Consider the following 20,485-nt stretch of genomic DNA (forward strand, 5'->3'; position numbering starts at 1 on the left):
GACACTAACCTACTTGACAGCAGAAGCTATTTTTAAATTTACAGTTTAAAATTTACAATTTAAAATTTACAATTTAGAACTTTAAATGTACAAATAAAAGACCCAAACTTCTGGTCATCTTCCTCTCCTTAATATTTTTTATTCTCTACCTAGAGAAATAATTTCCATTTTCCATTTCCCTGAATATCTGAGTTAATGTCCCCAGCTTTTTCATAATTCCACATACTTTGTACACAATACAGAGACACTCTTTCCTGAACTAATCTGTTTGTCAGCTTGTCTTAAACAATTAGCTACATCAGGATTTCTCTGTAGCAAATCAATAGCTTTGCTCAGACAGATATAAGCTTTAGCATGTTGACACGCCTCTCAAAATATATCACAAAAAATGGCAAGTGGCTGTTACAGTAAGCTGCTTGAAAATAAATTATAGTTGCCATACCATGTAGTCCTTTGATTGTGATTTAGTTTATCCTTTACCCTTTCAGTATATTACTCCAAAATAGAATGAGACAGAAATGATCCATTTACATGTCTTTGGTAAGTTGGAATTACTTGAGAAACTCCTTTGAAGTTGCTGCTTATCAATGTGAAGAAGATTGGAGAAGTCCAGCCCAGCCCCAAGGCAAACTAAAAGGCTAATTAAAAAAAAAAAGGGGGGCACATATAATAGGAAAAGCAAAAGCTAATAGAACAGAATGCTCATTACAATACATGCTTCATGCAACCTATATTGCACAACCAGTCCAGGTCAGTTTTACCAGACTCATAAACCTTGACTGTGACACATGGAAGAAAGAATGCAGTACATACAGACAAGGGCCAAGTCTAGGTAAAATCTGTGTTTTCTGAATTTAGAATGTGTAAAGTCTTTTATGTTTCCATGAGTTTGTTCAAATACTGCATTTCCTTATTTAAGAAAAAGCTTTAGGATCAAATTTAATAAGGGTCCAGAAACCATGTGCCACTGAAAAAAATAATTACAAAATTTCCCTGATTTCATGACTGTCTTTGAAGAGAAGTCACTCACCCCTAAGATGAAGCAGAAGCCCTAGTGATGGTGACAGATTCATTTACCACATGTGATGCCAAGCATACAGTAAGCAGTGGAGGTTAAGACAATTTGTTATAACCTATCCAGTTATCACAGCTTAATTAGTTACTGCTGATTTGTGTAAGTCCTCATGCCTGAGAACTTTCATTTTTTGACTGAGGCAACTGCAAAGGTAGCATGTTAATCTTTACCTGTTTTCATTACATGAAACATTTATAAACAAATACAAGCACATTTCACAAATAATCTCATGACTATGTTTTGAATAAAATTATCACAATGCCCCTCATTTAATGTTTTCAAGCAATTTTTTGCAAATACATTATCAGTCGAAAGCCAGAAACATTTACCCAGTGCTTCTAGGTGTTCTAGTGGCAATTCAATCCTTTTGTGTCAAGCAGTCCAAGAAAAATACCTTGTAGTGATTTTATGTAAAGATTTTATGAGTTTATGGAAGGAATTGCAGGAAGTCGGGACATTTTTCTCCTTGGCCATAAGTTGCTTCTGTACATACTTCAGAAGAGCTGAGTTATCAGCATAACTGGGTGTTGCATTGGGGCTGCCTCTGCAGAGTCAGCTGTGTGCACTGAAAGTGTCTCTAAACATGCATGAGAAATTGCTGCGTATGGACCAGAGAGTAAAACCGAGGCTAAGCTTGCATTAAAAACATTCACAATAATGACAAGCTGCTTTTCCCAAACGAGCTATCACTGTTGCATGGCCTCTGCAGAGAGGAGACGCAGTTCAAAGACTGACAAAACATACCTTTTTTTAAAACATTTTATCCTTTTTATTTGTCCTGATGGTTTGCTACAGGCAAAGGAGGTATTTAGAAATGGAACTACACGATACAAACACAGGCAGCAAACTAAGCTGGCGGCATGAAAGGTGTATCTGAGAACACAGAGTTGACAGAGTCAGAGTCAGATTTTGTTCGAGTAGTTTTTAAGATACTCTCCGTAACGACACTGTCATTAGGGAACAGTTTTACTTTCCCATTCTGACTCTGTTTTGGTTCGTGCACGGGTTCCAGGAAAACCACCCGTTTCCCAGTGCTAGCCTTCTTCTCGTCGGCTGGCAGCTCTTGTGGCAGTGCAGAATTCAGTATGGACGGGTGGGCACTGCTTTGGTTCAGCTTCCTCTTCTTCTTTTTTGCCTTACATTGGCATGGGCAGGGGGTCAGATAGAGATACAGCAGCACTAAAATAATACTGGCCACACAGGCAGCAAGGGTGGTAAAAGCTGTATTAAATGCTTCATGAGCATGGGACCTGTTCACTGTGAAATTGCTAACATTTATTCTGACCTCTATGGTTTCATTTAATAGTCTTTTCTTATTTATTGCAATACAGGAATACAGGCCTGAGTTCTCTAGCTGGGCATCTGTTATCTCCAGGCTGCCATTAGGAAACACCTTGAAGTTATCGGTGTCCCTGTCTGCTTCCAGTAATCTATTGTCTGGACTAACCCAAACGAACTGTGTGCCCGTATCGCTGATTCTGCTGTCACAGTGTACAATCAGCCTGTCACCAACCTGGGCATCATGAATAAACCCAAAGGCTTGGAAAGAGCTGTTGACGGTACTTTCAGAGCAATTAATAACGTTGTCATGCAGTAAAGGCAGTTTATAATGACCTCTTGGGTCTGACTGCAACAAACAGCTGTATTCATTTTTGAAGTCCACCACTGAGGTGAAATGCCTTTGATACCAGAAGATTAGCATGGAGTACAGGACACAGTCACAATGGAATGGGTTGCCATGAAGATAAATTCCACTAAGTTGTTTGGCTGGCACTGAACTCAGGCGCTGAACAGGCATCGTCTGGATGTGATTAAAGGAAATGTCCAGCAACACAAGGTCTGTCAGTTTATGTTTTCCAATATATAAGTCCAGTGGGAAATGCGAGACCAAGTTGTAGCTTAGGTAGAGTTTCTGTAATTTGTACAATCCTCCAAAGGCTAAAGACTCGATCTGTGTTATTTGATTGTTGTACAGCAGGAGAACCTCCAGCTCCTTTAGCTCCTGAAACACAGGGCTGCCCAGTGTTTTCAGGCTGTTGGATGACAGGTCTAGATACTTCAGATTTGGAGTTGTGGAAAAGCTTCCAGTGCTAATGCTGCTAATGCTATTATGATTGACTATTAAAGTGTTCAGTTTCTCAGACAGCACTGGGACCCATTCAGGCTCCAAAATCCCAATTCTGTTATAACTCAGATCCAGCCTTTTCATACATTTATAAAGATTTCCTGGCACTCGAGTGAGGTTCTTACTAGTGCAGCTTACGATATCACTGGCACAGATGCAGGCTGCTGGACACATCCCTGGGGCACTGCCACAAACACTCACGGTGAAGACCAGGAGGCACGCGAGTCCTTTGCAGTTCGCTTTAAAAACTCCAAGTCGAGTAGGAAGTGTCCGCCAGTTTAAAGACATTGTCACTGTCTTTTAGCTGTCTCCCAGTGCTCCTTGCCACAGATTACTTGTGCAGTTAGCCTTGCACTCGCTGCTGTCAAAAGAGGGATACAGAGGTACAGCACGTTAACATTTACCATTCATACTCTGCAGGATTTCTTATGCCTTTTGAAAAATATGGGAAATTAATCCTTAGGGTTTCATATAATTAGTGGTATAATCTAGTTCTAAGGTGATGCAAACTTAACATTGTTTTATGCAAACATGAAATTCTGCATTCCTGTATCAATATATATACTTTAGATACAGTATTTTTTGTCTTCAAAAAGAATGCAACTATTCTTCAGTCTTCAACAAAGTAATGCAATTTCTGACAGTTCATTTAAAAAAGTTGGAAACGTTCCTCTCTGGAGCATGACTTGGCAATGGCATCCCCTACCTGCTTCCAAACCAACATAGATAGAATTCCCAGCAGAAGAAAGAAAAAGCCTCATCCTAAAATGTTTTTTTTCTTGTCAAGTGGGAAGCAGTTGCAACAAGCTTTTCTTTGTAATCAGAAAATGTCACACATTTTCAAGCAAAGAATTTTCTCAGCCTTTCTAGCTTTAAATGTCATACAAATTTCTTTCCTTTTTATTCTTTTAATTTAGTAACCTATGGTTCAGGTAGCAACAGCCTATTTTGAAAGTTATTAGAGTTGTTCAATAACAATATTTTGTATTCTCCTTCTTCTACCTTTGCAAATATAAGTAATAAAGAAGAAATCTATGAAGTGCTTGCCTCAGGTATAAGTTTTGGGACCATTCAGCAAGGATGAGTAAGCTCTTTCGCAAAACATAGTAAAGAAAAAAATATTTTGCTCATATGTAGAAAGAAAAAACCCAACCATACCTTTTTCTGAGAATATTTTAGAGTCAGCATTGTTTGAAAGAGGGATGTAAGATTTGGCACAGTAGAGATTCTGTGTTAAGGGACATGCTTTTTACCATCTGAGAAAATGTACACATAAATAGCAGAGGAATAAACATTTCTGTTGATTCTTGCTCTCCCTAGTACCTGTTTAGAGTTTTTCAGTAAATTCATAGGTGAGTTCACCTGCATTGATTATCATCACCCTTCAGGGTTCAGATGTGGTATTCAGCCCCCCCATTATTATCCTCAAACTCATTTCTCCAATCTCACCCACCTGCTGGAGCAGTATCTGAGCAGGGCAAACCCTGCAATGTCTGCTCTGTGCTGCTGATAGTGGCTATGGCCAGAAGCCTGTGGACAGTGGGATGGGGAGAAAGAAGCAGCCTCAGGTGGAGCAAAGGAGAATAAAAGAGGAAATTGTATTCTCTGATGATGCAAGATGGATGAAGAAAAGATGAGCCTTGAGGGCAAAAAAATTAAAATCAAGACCTAAATGGTGGAGGGCAGCAGGGCAGAGGAATAGTGAAAAAAGGGGAGAGGGAGAAGGGTTAGAGACACATAGGGAAGGAAGAGCAAAACCAGGGGAGGTGGATGCTAATGGAGCATCATCACTGTTACTAAAGAAACTGAGAAGGAGGTAGTCTGAGGATGCAGAAGTCAGTTAAGGCATATGAGACTGGGAAAGCAGATGAGGAGGGTGTAAAGGGAAAGAAGAGGTCTATGCAGAAGACAAACAAGAGTTTCAGGAGGTAAACCTTAGAGCACATCTCTCCAGAGAATTTACATCTGCTGCTTAAGAACCTAAGACTATTGATGCAATTAATTGATATATGCAACAAGCAAAAATGTTCACTCCTCCTCAGTTCTTTCTTTCCCTTTTCTGTAACCCTCTGCCAATCTGTCAGGCTGTTATCTTCTGCTGACAAATCTACTCTTAAGTCAAATGGTAGAAGATGTGCTATGAAACTGAAGAGCTGAACTTTCTAATGACCCATTATGGGACATTTCACTTTTCACAATAACTTATATATACAGTAGTTTTGTTTGCATCCCAAAAAAAAAAAAAAAAAAAAAAAAAAGGAAAAAAATTAAGATAATTGCAAGACTACCAAGTCAAATATTCAGAAGTAAAGTGTCAGAATTACATTTTTCTTTCCATTTTATATTTCATATACAGTCCTTGGTTACAGGATTGTTCAATTTTGCCCCAAACCTTTCCAGACACTGTGCACAGGTTCTGAGGAAGAACAGGGAAAAGAATGGGTGATTACATCAAGAGCGTGATAAATCCTTATCCCTGAGAACTGCAGCTGCCCTAGCCTTTGCCACAAAATTCCTGTGAGATCAGGCAAACTATGTGAACTGGTGACTACTACAAAATAATGAACATATTACAGCCACCAGCTTGGCACTTATAAAATAAGGAACCTCTGCATGTTAAATTTGGAAAGGACTGATCTGAGGCAGTGTTGAGATGAGAGTCAAAATGCTGTGACTCTGTCTGGCACTTCTGATTGCACAGAGATTCCTTGTTTATACAAGGATATACTAACATGATTTTAGCTATAGAAGTATTGTAAAAAAATTGATTGGTTTGAATTTATGTTTAATATCAGGATTCATAAATTCCTCTAGGCTTTTAAAGTCTCCTGAAGCCTCTAACTGCATGGGGTTTTCAATGGAAAGTTTGGAATCTGGAAGAGTATTTTTTAACCAGTCCTAAGTTCCTTACTTAGCTGTTTTTGCTGGTTAGGTAGTCTATAGTAACAATTTAATAGATACAAGTTCTTCTAGAGGGTGAGACCTATGAAAGATTAGAGAAACTGCCATCAAAAATAATTACATTCCACGGTGTGAATTTGTATGGTATACAGACATAAGGCACAATGAAAAACCCTGGCAGATGAAAAAAGTATTTAGTAATTGCTCATTAAGTCTATTGTATGAAGCAAGGCATCTGAAAACTACATTGTCATAAAACCACACACCTGAAGACTGGATTATAAAGCATCCACAAATCAGGAGATGAACAGTTGCTGCAAAGGTTGCCTTTCCCACTAATGTGTGAAAGCCTGATTCCACAAGCTATGCAGCCTAATTTTAAATGTAACTGCATTTGCAACAAGTGAATGGCACTTAAAAAAAACATCTCCCATGATGAATGTAACTGTGATCCCAGAGATAATCTGAATGGGATGTAGTAGATCGATGCTCAGGCTTGTAAAGCTTACCAAATTTAATATACTAAATAACCTTGCATGTTTGCTTCTGTCCATGACTACAATTATCTCATCAGAAACTCCAAGACAGTCTGCAACCAACTGGGAAGACACAGATCAGTCACTGGTGTATATCAGTTTAATACATTTTAGTTCTAGGAGCAAAAACAGTTTGCAAGGGCTGAAAACTGGATTGTCCATTTTCAAAGCTCATTGAAGTTGCAAAATGAAAACCATTTCAAATAACTTGTCTTGTCTGTGAGGGCAAATCCTAATTACAGACATCCTTAACATACCACAGAACACACAAGAATATTTAGAGGATACCCTGATGAGCAGAAGCCTTCCTTTCCATGCCCATCTCAGAGTGTAGTGCCTACATTCCCAACTGGTTCCTTGCTCTTTTGGAGAGTAGGATTGGTGAGCTGCAACTTGCTTTTCAACCAGTGTTCCCCATATCTACTGCACAAATTACCCAGGATGTTAAGCATGTTCAACATAAATATTTATAGGGTATATGATTATTTGAACTTACTCAAAATGCCTGCATAAACATTTCTGGGTTGTAATGTGTTAAGTGGAAAGAAGAAGAAGCCTACAACAACTATATCAAAAAACCCTGGCATTTTGTTTCGTCCCAGTAACACTACTTTAGGTCTTAGCGAAAAGTTATTTTACAAATTTCAATATTGCATCTTTCTCAAGAGAGTTATTGCTGCTGAATACTATCAGCTAGCGTGTGCCAACAGACTTTGGCCAAGCATTTCACCAATATTTCTGAATGAGCTGGGTAGATACCTTTTCTGATTTATACTAAAGTGAAGGACATGGTTGGGAGTTTTGTTCTTGAATTCTGTTCAAAGAAATAATTTCTTCACGATGTTAAAGTGCAATATTTTAAGTTCAGTGCCAAAACCACATTACTCCCTGAGATGATTCATCTGAACAGTAATGGTGCACATGCTTCTTAACTGTTCAGGAAGAAAGGTGGGACGTATCCTGCTATCATAGGGAAAATCCTCTGTGGTCAGAAACGGCAAAATTGACTACAACCAATCACATTATAGAGAAGCTAAGGATTTGGTTCTTGGTTTTGAACTTTTTAATGTGCATGTTTATTCTTGTATTTTGTTTATTTCTGATGGGGTTTTTTGTTGTTTTGTTTTTAAAAGTAATGAGCACTTAGACCTGCTTATGGAAAAGGGGACTGCTGGGCAACATACAGTCTCACCATCACTTATGACCTGAAGATCAGCTAATGTGCTAAACACTCCTTTCTCCTTTTTCTGGGCTCTCTCTCTCACTAATGTGACATTAATAATATCTACAGCAGTTTTCTTATCCTCTGTAAGTACCTTCAGGCATATTACTGTTTCTCCAATGGAACCTGTACACCAAACTACCTCTCCTAGTTAATTTGAGACCTTGCTAAAAAATCCTAATGTAGCACATCTCTTAATTTAAACAGTGAATTGGACTGGAGATCACAATTCACCTGAATGATATTTTGCAAACACTACTATTAGTCTTTTCACTGTTAAAAAAATTGGATTGGTAGATGTTATTCTTACTGTAAAGCATTTTCCTGTACACTGGTGATGCAAATATGCAAATAGACGCACATCTGACTGGTACTTTCTGCACAGTGAAATGCAAGTATTTGCACACAAGTATTTGTGTTGAGCCTCTAGAGAGATCAAGCACTCAAAAACATTAAAGACCTCAGTTTTTTCTCCAGAAGGTTCACACCATTTCTACACCTCCTACCTTCTTCCCTTGTACCACATCTCCTGTGACTGTCTTCTCTTGAGACTTGCCCCAGTCTCAGCAGCCCACAAGACATTAATGCATCTCTGCACCTCTCACTGACTTCTGATGTCCACAAAGGTGCTCTCCCCCTATACCAGTCTACATATCAGATGAATTAGGGTTGTACTAGTCAAATATAACGACACATATTAAAAAAAAATAAGGATGGCTCAGGTGTTCATTTTCTCACAGCTCTACTTTTTTTTCTGGTATGACATTTGACATAGGTTCCTCATGAACTCAGAAGCAAAAGTGATTTTTAGAATGGGGTTTTATTAAATTATAACAACAACATTATACAAGTACAATTATTCAGGTGTTTACTCCCAACTTTATGAATCCTGTTCAAGTAAATGATACATCCATTAATTACATACAGACTAATGGCATCCTATGCAATTAATATTTTAAAAAGTTACATTTTTAAGGAAGGTCTGCATAAAGTTGCATTCTTTGTGTGTGCGTGATACTGTCAGAGGAAATACTCAGCCACATTGCCTCAGCCTCTAGGCTCTATTCTGCCTTTATCACTTCTGAGTGGAAAAGGCACTCTGCATCAAATCTTCCCGACAGCTGTGCTCAGCATCACTGACTCAACAGATACAGCTTACCCAAACATCGTAATCCATAGATTTACTGACATGATGGATTGAACAGGAACGACTGTTGGTGAGCTGCATCTGGGAGGCGTCTTGATACACTGGACTAAATCCCTGAACTAGGCTACACTGTGCTTGGTGCAGGACCTAACAGTGATGAAAAAAATGGCTTTACATCATATTTGCAGCAAGCTGATCCTGAGATCAGCAAGGCAAATGGAGTGCTCTCTCCAGCCAGCATCTGGCCAGACCTCAATCGTGCTGAATTAGAGATTAATTTGTCCTAGTAACCTTAGTCAGATAAAATGATCATCTCCCACTAATCCCTCACTAAAGATTGAATTTCTTTGAAGAGAGATTTTTTTCTTAAAACACGATAAGTGTTCGATTGTCTTAAAGAAAACTGAGACACAGAAGAGCAACTGGGTGATGTACAACAGAGCCTCAGTTGGACTAATCAAGAGCGTCTTTACAGCAGTACCAGCTACACGAAGTCAACATCTCTGCACCACTTATCCCTCTGAGACAGTACAAGGGAAATATACATCAGTGAAACAACAAATTCATCCCTTTTGCCGTGCTACTTTGTAAATCAAGCTGCAACCAAGCTTCAACCTTGCAAATTACTCCAGTTGCTAAGGAGATCAGCAAATAATTAAGAAAAAAATGCAATGATAAGTGTCAGTGCCTATTACAGTACCAGTAACCAGTCTCCAAGCAATGTCAGATCTTAGGAAAGTTTAGTTGCCCAGCGAAAGATCCTCACCGCCTCCAAAAATTTATCTGAGGGCTAAACTTCAAAGAAACCCCCTTGCATACGATTTGGTGGGGGTCTCCTGCCAGTCTCACGGCGGGGACTGTCCGCTGCAGCCCCAGATTCCTACCGGGAGTCGGCAGAGGGCAAAGTTTCGGAGAGACCAGCGACCGAACAGGCTAAACCGGCATCGAACCGGGGGCACCCACAACCATTCCGAGGGGTCTCGGACCGACTTGCCCGGGCACGGGTGGCCACTGCCGCCGTTCCGTGGCGGAGGCAGGGACCGGCTCTGCCCCCGCCCACTGCCGGGCTGCGCTCGCCTCCGGCGGCGCCTCTCAGCCCCGACTCCTGCCCCTCCGGACCCTGACCCCGCGCCATACCCCGGCTACTGGGGAGAGGTCTGCTCCGCCACCGCGCCGGGCAGCGTTACCTGGAGCTTCCGATGGCTGCTTCATGTCCGGGGAGCGCGACGCCGGCCCCGCCGCCGCCTCCAGCCCCTGCCCCGCATGCTGCGCTCCGCCGGGCTCCGGGGGAGGTCGCGGGACGCCGGGAGCGCGGCAGCGGCTCCGCTGCGCTCCCCCGCGGGCGCAGGCAGCGCTGGCCCGCTGCCCCCGGGAATGGGCTGAGGCCCGGAGTCGGCACCGGCGGCGGGTGAGCGGGGAAGCGGGAGACTCCCAGTGCCAGTGGCGACACAGCGGGTTTTTATCCCCTCCTGCCGACGCCCTCCCGGTCTCCCCAGCAGCGCAGCACCCGACCGGACCCCACACCGCTCGCCCGGCGCTCTCCCGGGCGCTCCGGCGGCAGCGGGACGGAGCCGTCGGTGCCCGGGGGAGGAGCGCACCGGCTGGCCCCGCTCCGCCCCTCGCCGCCCGGGGCTGCCGCCCCGCCCCGCTCCGGCCCCGCTGCTCGCCGCCGCAGCCCGGTGAGGCTCCGCCGCCCGGGGGGCTGTGCTCTGCCCTGCGCTGCTCGCCAGCCCTGCCCGCCTGCGGCCCCTCGACGCCCGCGCGGGGGCAGGGCCCGGGCAAGCCCCGGTTCCGGGGGCGCAGCCGAAAGCGCGGCTTCTCCTTAAAATTGCGTGGAAACTCCCCGTGTGCGGAGATGGAACCGCGGGGTGTTCCTACGGCGCGGATAAATGTAAAAGGCATTGTACTCGCTCTTAGAAATCGTCCTTCGGTTAATTAAATAGTCAAACCGCGTGGAAGCTCCGTAGTAAACTAGGCTTTGATCAGAGCAGAGGAGTCTATCTAAAAGGCGTTATCTAAAATTAATTGTCATGTACAGGGATTCTCTTGACCATGGAATCTGTGGGAGAACTGCTGCAAATCAAATTGAGAAGTGTGACCAGATCATGAAGAGGCAAAGCTGCAGCGGAAAGCCGAAGAACACATTTACTTCTGTTTCACACCGATTTTAACCTCCCCCGGCCAAGTTCCTCACGACATCTCCATCGTAATTTAGAGTACCCTACATTTAGAGACTGAAACTGAACACGGGCTGCTTTAGCAAATAACAGACATCGTGGATTTATTGTCATCCAGACATACAGTTTATAGAACAGTTCTCAGCAAATGGGCTTGCATATTAAAGCTGCTGAAAATCACACTTTTCTGTTAAGGGCACAAAGCAAAGTGTTTTTTAATATGAGGGTTTGTGGCTACATATAAAGCTAAAAGACTCCTTGTCCTAGAATTCCCCTCAGGCAAGCTAAAATTCTTCAGTACAATACAAGGTATATGTTAAAGATCTGATTCAATATAGATCAAAACCTGGTGAGATATAGGTGATACTGCTATTGATTTAAAAGACTTTTTGAATAGTACCTTATCATAAAAATTCAGTTTTTTATTCATCATTCTTATTTTGTGCTGAATTTCTATGCAGTTAGACTATACAGCACTGAAGTAATTTTAATCTTGAGGTAATCAATTGAACACTGATTTGTTTCAGACTCTCTATTGGAATACCCATTTGTTTAAAGAAACATGTTGTCTTCATTTATACTAAACCATTAAATTTTCCTGATGACCTTGATACTACAAAATACTGGGTGAAATTTAAATTGCTCACATTACCAGTCTGAGGAAGAGGGTAATCACTTTTGTAGTCTTCCTTCCCCTGCTTTCAAAACTGAAAATGTTGAGCCTGAATTCTTCCTAAAGAAGAATTCCTATAGACTTATGGAATGAAAATTCCTTCTGTGTTACCATATGGAATAGCTGTCCATTTGTGAGTTTTGTGCACAATTTGATTGAGGTAAACTGGTTTTAAAATGCTAAGGATTTTTATTGCAGCTTGTTCATACCTCAGTAAATGTGGAAGACTGGTAGGTGCAAAGTGACAGTACTGCTTGTAGCTAAGTTATTTAAATTCCAGCCATGAGATCTGGACATAGGAATAACTGCTCTGGGGAAGGCAGGATCCAGATCAAAGTGAAGTCCCATATTTAAGGCAATTAGAATTTTGATTTCCAATTTTATTTTTGTCTTGAATGCTGACTGGGATCTGCTTCTTATATTGGCAATCTCAGGGCACAGATGCTCAAAAAATTGATGGGAGATGTGATCATCCTTTCATGAATTGCTCAGCTTACAGAAAGAGGTCATCTGCCAATAAGCAGACATTGCAGAGAAATCATGATCAAGGGATGTATTGAACAGTCTGAAAGGAGTTCAGAACCACAGGATTCTTGCAAGTCTGGAAACAGCTGGTTGTAAGCCCAGCAATTCTTAATTCCCACTGAATGCTGACAAATTTGAACATGACATGATGCAATCTAATTTTTTGTGCTATTTCACAACATAAAGGTGCTTTTGTTACTTGTTACATACTAAATTAGAAGGAAGATTGCTTTTTAAAATCTAATTTGGATGAGAACAATTGGTATTTATCTTTCCTCTACCAAAGAGCGCTAAGAAAACAGTACCTCTCCAAAATCTTTGTTAATCCTACATGGGCACAAGGTGTGTGAAGCTGACAGTACGTTAATTAGGATGTGAAACCTCTCTTTTGATAATCTGTACAAATGTAAGGTTTCTGGCATCACCAGTAGAGATGCTTATGGCAAAGAATTGCTGATAGCTGTCTGCTCCTTCCATTCCATCAGGATCCTGCCTGTGTTTCCTTGCCCCTGCACTGAACTGTCTATTAGAGTGGAAGATTTTCAGTGCTTGTTTTCACATCCTGTGCGGTGCCAGACAGACTCATGGGGCTTGATAAGGTCTTTTCATGACAATATTTATCATGTAATCTTGAAAGCCTCCACAAATACAGAAATGCCTCTAGTATCTTCAATATTAAGTTTCCTTATTAAAACCGCAAATTTATTACAGTTATATAATGAAATTGGTCATTAAAAGACCTTTTCAAAAGCCATTTGGCTACAGGGAGTTTACAATACCTTCATGAACAAGCAATGTAACTACTGGGCTAGAGATTAACTAGGAGGGAGGTGCTGAAAGAAAGGAATATCCTCCTCCCCTACTCTTACACTGCTTCTGGCAAGGTCATGATTTCTCTGCCATAGTGCTCATGCAGGAATAAGGATTTCCAGCCTCCAGTTTATTTCCTGGTTACATACATTATAGCCATTAGATATCACACAGTAATAAGGGTTAGATTTTTGTGATTCCCCTCTCTCCATCCTGAATGAATTCTCTTTCAGTGTAAGTTCAGTCTGGGGGTTAGGGTACTTCAGCAAACTGGAAGAGGTGGCTTACAGTCCCTCTGTTGGAAGAAGAAGAAGACAGAGATGCAGGTTGCACAAGGAGTTAAACACTGATTTGTGAGTACCTGAAGGGAGTCCGCTTCCCCCAGCTGGCACAAATATTTTCAGTAAAGTCCACACCAAACAGTTTGACAACAGCTAGTGGGCCAAGCCCCTTAGCAAACACATGGGCCATGCATCCTGTCTGGACTTCACAGTGAGACACAAGCACACGTGTCCTTCCTTGTGTGCTTGGTTCTGTCAAGGCTCACACTTTTGGCATGCCCTGAAGCAGAACATGTCCTCTGCCCTGTCTGTGTGACTCTGGGAATCCTGCAATGCCTCAGGGAATGGAGAGAACAAAAAGGTCTGGCAGGGATGGCTGTGTGAGACATCTCTTGTCAGATGATAAAAATGTCACTTGAAAGTTGCACTTGCTCTTAGGATAGTTTATTTGGTCTGGCTGAGATGGAGTTCATTTTCCCCACAGCAGCCTTCACAGTGCTGGTCTTTGGTAGCTAGAAAGGGGTTTATAAACCACCAGTGCTTTGGCTACAGATGAGCAGCACTGGCACAGCATCAGCCCTGTCTGCATTTCCCTGCTCCATGAGTAGGCTGGGGGTAGGCAAGATCCTGGGAGGGGACAAAACTAGTCCAGCTGACTCAACTGTAGGGATATTCCATACCAAATGGTGTCAGCTCTGGTGTAAAAGCTAATAAAAGGAGGAGGAAGGGGGGACTTTCATTATTTACAGTGTTTGCTTTCCTGAGCAATTGCTACATGTGCTGTAGCCCTGTTTCCTGGGCAGTGGCCTGACATCGCTTGCTGGTGGAAAGTAGAGAATAAAATTATTGCTTTTTTCTTTGTTCATGTGCATGTAAACTTTCACTTCTGTTTTAGCAAATTGCCTTGTATTAGCCTATGAGATGTTTTCAATCTTATTTTCTCATCCTGTTCAGTTGAGAAGGGGAGTGATAGAGTGGTGTGGTGGGTAACTGGCATCCAACCAAGGTGAAGCCACCAAAAATGATAATGATAAACTTGAGTTCCTATGGGTAAGGATCAGGAGGAAGGCTACCAAGGCAGACACCCTGGTGGGAGTCTGTCATAGACCATGACCATGATGAAGAGTTGAATGAACTATTCTCTAAGCAGATGGCTGACACTTCACAGTCCTTCCTTGTTCTTCTGGGAGACTTTAACCTGCCTGATGTCTGCTGGAAACTCAACAGTGGAGAGGAGGCAGTCTAGGAAATTCCTGGAGTGTTTGGAAAAGTTCATTACTTGGGTCACAACAACCCCCTGTAATGCTACATTCTGAGGCAGAGTGGCTAGAAAGTGGCCCAGTGAAAAAGGATCTGGGGGTGCTGGTAACAGTGGCTGAACATGAGCCAGTGTGTGTGCCCAGCTGGCCAAGAAGGCCAATGGTATCCTGGCTTGCAACAGAAATAGGGTGGCCAGCAAGACCAGGGCAGTGGTTGCCCCTCTAAACTTGGCATTGGCGAGGCCACACCTCAAATCCTGTGTCCAGTTTTGAGCCCTGCCCTTCAAGAATAACATTGAGGTACTGGAGTGAGTCCAGAGAAGGGCAATGAGGCTGGTGAAGGGTCTGGAGAGTAAATTATATGAGGAGTGGCTGAGGGAACTGGGGTTGTTTAGCATGGAAAAAAGGAGGCTCAGGGGAGACCTTATCACTCTCTATAACCACCTGAAAAGGTGTTGCAGCCAGTGACAGGATGAGAGGACATGGCCTCAAGCTGCACCAGGGGAGGTTCAGGTTGGACATAAGAAATAATTTCTTCCCTGAAAGAGTGGTTAAACATCACCCAGGAAGGTAGTGGAGACGCCAGCCTTAGAAGTGTTCAATAAACTGGAGATGGCACTCAGTGCAATAGTTTAGTTTTCATGGTGGTGTTGGGTCAAAGGTTGAACTTAATGATTTTTGAGGTCTTTTCCAACCTTAATCATTCCATTATTCCTTTTGGCTCAGTTTGAAGCTGAGAACAACTGAGACCCTGAGAACAACTCTTCTGTTTTATTAGGACATGGCTCACCAGGCTGCTCAGTCTCCAAGGAATCAGACTCCTTTCTTATTTTCTTCTTTTTTATTTTTTTTTCCTGCTGAAAAGCTCTTTTTTTTACTCCCACATGGCATGAATGCTATTTATTATACTAAGGACAAAGAAAATGAGTCTTTATACCTGTGTGGGGATATGAGAAGATTGTACTAACTCCATACCTGGACAAGTGGTTCCTCACTCTCCATACTTAGGCATTCAGAACTGACTTTTCTTCCTGTCACTCAGACTTTTTTTGTTACTTCCTCTTTTCACTGTCATAGCTCTGCAGATCTCAGGGGGATGTTTGAAGACATTACCTGTCCACCAATCCCATCTTTTCTCGTTCTATCCTCAGAATTGCAATCAGCTGGTAAGTACTGTTGAAAAGGGAGTAAGAATGGCTAATGTTAAGTTGAACTTCTCATTAGGAGTGTATATATTTCAGAATAAAATCTTTATACTATTTGTATTTGTTGATATAGCCCTGACTTCTGGCCTTTTCTACATTCAAATGTCTCTTTAGTACTCAAAATATTAGTTCCTCAATTTGGCAGATTTTCTGTTACTTGCAGTCCTCCCTGATGTCTTTGTTTTTTCACGGATTTCATAAGACCAAAGATGGTACAAATATCATCAGATACATCTTAAATATCTCTGTTTATCAAATTGATTTACTTTACTTGCTGGTTGCTGGCACCATTAAGTTTGTGTATAACTTGCTGAACATGCAGTTTGTGTCCTGAATAATTTCTAAAACACTGAAAGAGCTTAAACTGACATATTCTCCATCCAAAGTAGTGTTTCATACATTGGATAAAAAAAAAAAAAGAATATTCTGAGATGATTTCTGAGATGAAATCAAAGTTTGAAAAAATGGAGGTGTCAATGCCTTTGTGTGCCTTGTGGATTTTGGGGGTCTGTAAGTCTTTGAATTTGCAGATCTCAAAAACACCCAAAGAACTTGTTAAGAAGTATTCAAATCTTCAGAGCATATTTATATGCAAGGAAGGCATTGTTAAGCACTAGAAGATAATTTATTTTAATTTTCTATTCCGTAGGCAGAACTTGAGAAAATGTTACAAATTAACAGTAAGTTATTGGTTCACTGAATTGAGCCTTTACAAGTAAGGACATTTGGGAAAGTAATTTGTCATGGCCTTGAGCAGTCTATTTTAAAGCCGTGTAGTAGCTTTTCTATGATAACAGGTAACTTAACCTTTAAAATGCCGTTCTTCATGCAAATAAAACTGGGTAATGGACTTTAAAAGGTGATTTTGCATGCCCTCAGGCATTACTTATTTCTTGGAACACTGTCTCTCTCATATATCCAAAATAAAGCAGAAAATCTTTTTAGAACACCAGATTCATTTTGCATTATAATGGAACGTAGTGATGTCCTACAGTAACTGTAAAATATTGTCTAAAGAGAGAACATGCAAGTGGATTTTCTAATGAAACATGGATGCTACCCCACAGTAATATATAAAGAATTTGTGAACACTCTAGATTTGCAATATCAGTCATGAGGTCAAGGAAGATGGACAACCTCACTCTCACCTTTAATTACTTGTAGATACAGCACTAGAGTGGCTGCATTTATCAGGAGTTATAGTTCAAACCCATTTTGTGCCTGTGCAGCACTGGTAGGAGACAGAGAAGGTTCTTGAAGTATCTTATACTGAGTGTGTGACTCATTTAATTGGCTCCTACGTCCTGCTCCCCCTCATACTTTTCATGGTGCTTTTCTGAACATTTTCTGTCTCATTCCAAGACCCCACATGCTGAATATGGGAGATCATGAGTGGTCAGTCTTAAACATCACTGGAATTACAGAGTGGGAGAAAGCACAGGAGATGGTGCATTGCATAGGAAAAAAAAAAAAAAGAAGAAAAACATAAAAGCAATTTAAAAGTCCATCTAGAAGATCAATACTGCCTTCCTCTGCATCTCCTTCTCCCTGAGGTGTGAGCTGTGGGCCTCCATTCTGAGATCAGTGCGTGGAACTTCAGATCACAGTGCCACAGGGTTCTCTAGGCTGACACAAAGACACCAGATCTAGTACATCAGTGCTGTGAGTTTGCTCAGGGGGTGTGTGGGGGTGTAGCTACATTTCTGAAAAAGACAAGTTTCTGACACAAATTCCTTCAAAAGGGAGTTAAAGATCTGCAACTCCTTATGACAATGAGTTATGGCTTCAAGTCAACAGAAACACTTTTTAGGAGATGTAAAACCAATGTTTAATTTTTACATTTTATAAAAGAATAAACCAAATCTCCTAACCATTATGATGTCTTTCCCCAGCCTGTGTCCTGTTTAAATCAGATATTTTACCACTAGCTTTTAACAAGTGTCTGACAAATAACATAAGAAAACTAAGCAAGAAAGAAATAAAATTGTATATTACTTTGGTGAACAATGCTTACTTTGCAAAGGGTTTTATGATCCATAGTAATCCAAGCTAAAACTGCTCTGGCTTTCCTTCAATAATAACAGGGATGAGCACAACCATCCATTAATATTAGTTACTTTTGGAAAGAAAAGGATATAAAGAAAAATCTGTTCAGAACTGTCACTAAGATTCTGGACATGAAGGCAGCTTCTGTACTTATTACTTTAGGCAATATATTATCTGTAAATAAAAGGACACATTCCCCCTTATTTATAACCATACATATTGAAAGCAGCAAGAGTGACTGTAAGGGTAGGATCTTGTTTGTATTCAGATTCGGGCTCATTGTGCTGCTTATTCTTTTTGTTACAACCATAAACAAACACAGTCCACTGCAGCAACTCTATAATGCATTTCCATGTGCATCTCCATAATGACCATGTGCTGCCTTCTTGTTTGTGGTGGCTTTGGGAATGCTGGGGTGACCCCTCACATGGAGCATGCTTCTGACTAATTTCAGATTTTGCAGACAACCTTTATTTTCTTTCAGTTTCATAACATAAATGATTGTGGTGTTGTTTGATGCAGTTTGTTGTGAAGTAAACTTGTGTTTGCAGAAATTAGAATTCCCTGTCCTGCTGTCTCAGTCTTGCTTGTGTCTTGTGCAGAGGTAGAAGTCAGAATCAGCTTCTGTTTTAGGCTAAGTTCATAGCAAGGGGTGCCTGAAAGTCCCCTTTAAACCCTGATATTGTAAGAAGGCAAATACTAACTTAAAAAACAATGTGTTTTGTTTTTTTTTAAATTTGGCTATGTTTTGAGGCATGTGATCTGACAAAATTTATGAGACCTAATTATGGCTTTGATCATATCCCAGTTTCAAAATAGCATTTAATGCTGGTATATAAATGAATACATTTTTATTGAGACTAAGTTCAAGAACATACTATGCATCGTTGTCAGTGTACTCAGTTGAGGTTGTGGTCTTTTCTAATAGGGATTTATTTCCAAAACACCTGGATGTCTAATAGCATCTGAGCACTTGGGTTTTGAAAAATGGAGAACTGAGAAAAAGTAATATATTCATAATTATCAGAAAATATTTCAAGACAGCTTATACTTTGAACCTCAAATGTAGCTGAAAACAAATTGACAGGACTAGAACTTGAGGCTGATTTTAAAGTGGGGGAAAAGCGTATTTTGAAAAATGATTATGCAACAAATGGGAGAGAAGCATCTTTTTATTTGTGAAAAAAACCCCAAACAACATTATGCTGGAATAAGAAGCTTCCACAATCCATGACTTCGGTCACCACCTCCAGTAACATTAAATAAAGCAGAAATGTTTGGGAGCATGAGAGGGCATATGGGAAAGACTTACCCTCTCTGTCTCCCTGTTTATTTCTATTCTCATTTCAGCGTTCTGAAAAAGCAATTATTTATTGCAAATCCTGAAAAACGAAAACTTTTTTTTTCAATCTTTTCATTTTCACTTGATTACAAACTCCTACTGGAGATTTTCATACAAATAGGGCATCTGCTGGGTGTCCTGTCCAGATGGAACCTCCAGTAAAGCTAAAAAGCTCACGCTCACTTGCTTGGTTCTTCTTTCCACAGTCAGAACATTTGTTTATTACTTCTCCTTTATCCAGTGATTATTTTTATGAAGCTTTTTGGTCTAACATTACGTCTGAGACTTCTGTTCCTCTGCAAGTTTGGCTGAAACTTGAAGTCCCTGGGGAGACAGACAGCTACAGCAACAGACAGTCTGTCTGCACAAGCCTCATTTCCTTGAGACACCATGTTAGGAAAAAAACAGCTGAGATGGGATTATAGTGCCCAGTCCCTGAAGAAGGAAAAGTGGGAGATACTGTACATTGACTCTGCCATTAGTACCTTTAAGAGTGGGGGACTGCAGTCACTCTTTGCTAATGGTTGTGTACATATGGTATAATTGATTTCAGCAGGTACTTTCACTTAATAGCTGCTATAGCCTCATTTATGGCTGACTTGATTGATAAGAGACTGAACAGAATTATGTTGGTAGGCATTGCTGAAGTTAAAATTGGGTAATTCTGGTAAATGACACTTTAGAGTCTTCTGACCTGTTCAATTCAAAAAGCTTTAAATATGTAGGAGAGAAAGGACATTCCTCCATTTATTATTTATTCAGGTAAGTTCATCCCCTTATCAGTTCCTTGAACTGTTCTTACTTTTTCCTCTCTTGGGCTACATTTTTTGTTAATAAGAATTTTTAGTTCTACCAGAAATTGAAAATACAAAACCTGAGGCTAAGATCATCATGGCATCCAAATTAATTTTTTTTTTTTTATTTTTTTTTTTTTTTTGCCCAGGACATAATCATCTCTATAATTCTTGTCAGTAAGTAACCAGAGCTTTTTAAAGCAGATGTCAGAATGTCAGATCTATCTTCAGCTGATTTCCTGTAAGTTTATTATAGTATGAACTACTGTGTTCAAGGATATAGAAAAAAAGCCCAAAGTTTTAGTTGCATTAGTAAATAAAATATTTCAAATGGGAAGCCTACACTCAAGCGGTGAAAATAAAAATT

The 20,485-nt window shown here is 40.8% G+C and overlaps 1 protein-coding gene across 2 annotated transcripts; it reads right to left on the bottom strand.

Annotated features, from left to right (window-relative positions):
* Positions 1-1,821: 1,821 nt before the first annotated feature.
* On the bottom strand, positions 1,822-10,333 carry AMIGO2 (adhesion molecule with Ig like domain 2). 2 transcript variants are annotated; one of them, XM_021547396.4, is made up of 2 exons: positions 10,194-10,333; positions 1,822-3,558 (listed from the first exon to the last, which is right to left on the bottom strand). In XM_021547396.4, the coding sequence occupies exon 2, from the start codon at positions 3,486-3,488 to the stop codon at positions 1,923-1,925; it is 1,566 nt and encodes a 521-aa protein (XP_021403071.3). In that variant the 5' UTR covers positions 3,489-3,558; positions 10,194-10,333; the 3' UTR covers positions 1,822-1,922. The 2 variants fall into 2 exon arrangements, with proteins under 2 accessions (XP_021403071.3, XP_021403070.3); XM_021547395.4 differs by having other exon boundaries at positions 1,822-3,561; positions 10,194-10,330.
* Between the last annotated feature and the right edge of the window lie 10,152 nt (positions 10,334-20,485).

The sequence above is a fragment of the Lonchura striata genome, chromosome 1A (genome assembly GCF_050655825.1).
Source record: "Lonchura striata isolate lonStrDom1 chromosome 1A, ASM5065582v1, whole genome shotgun sequence".
Lineage (NCBI taxonomy): Eukaryota > Metazoa > Chordata > Aves > Passeriformes > Estrildidae > Lonchura > Lonchura striata.

Coding starts and splice junctions, on each gene's coding strand:
- AMIGO2 (XM_021547396.4), bottom strand. CDS start 3,488: ATGTCTTTAAACTGGCGGACACTTCCTACTCGACTTGGAGTTTTTAAA.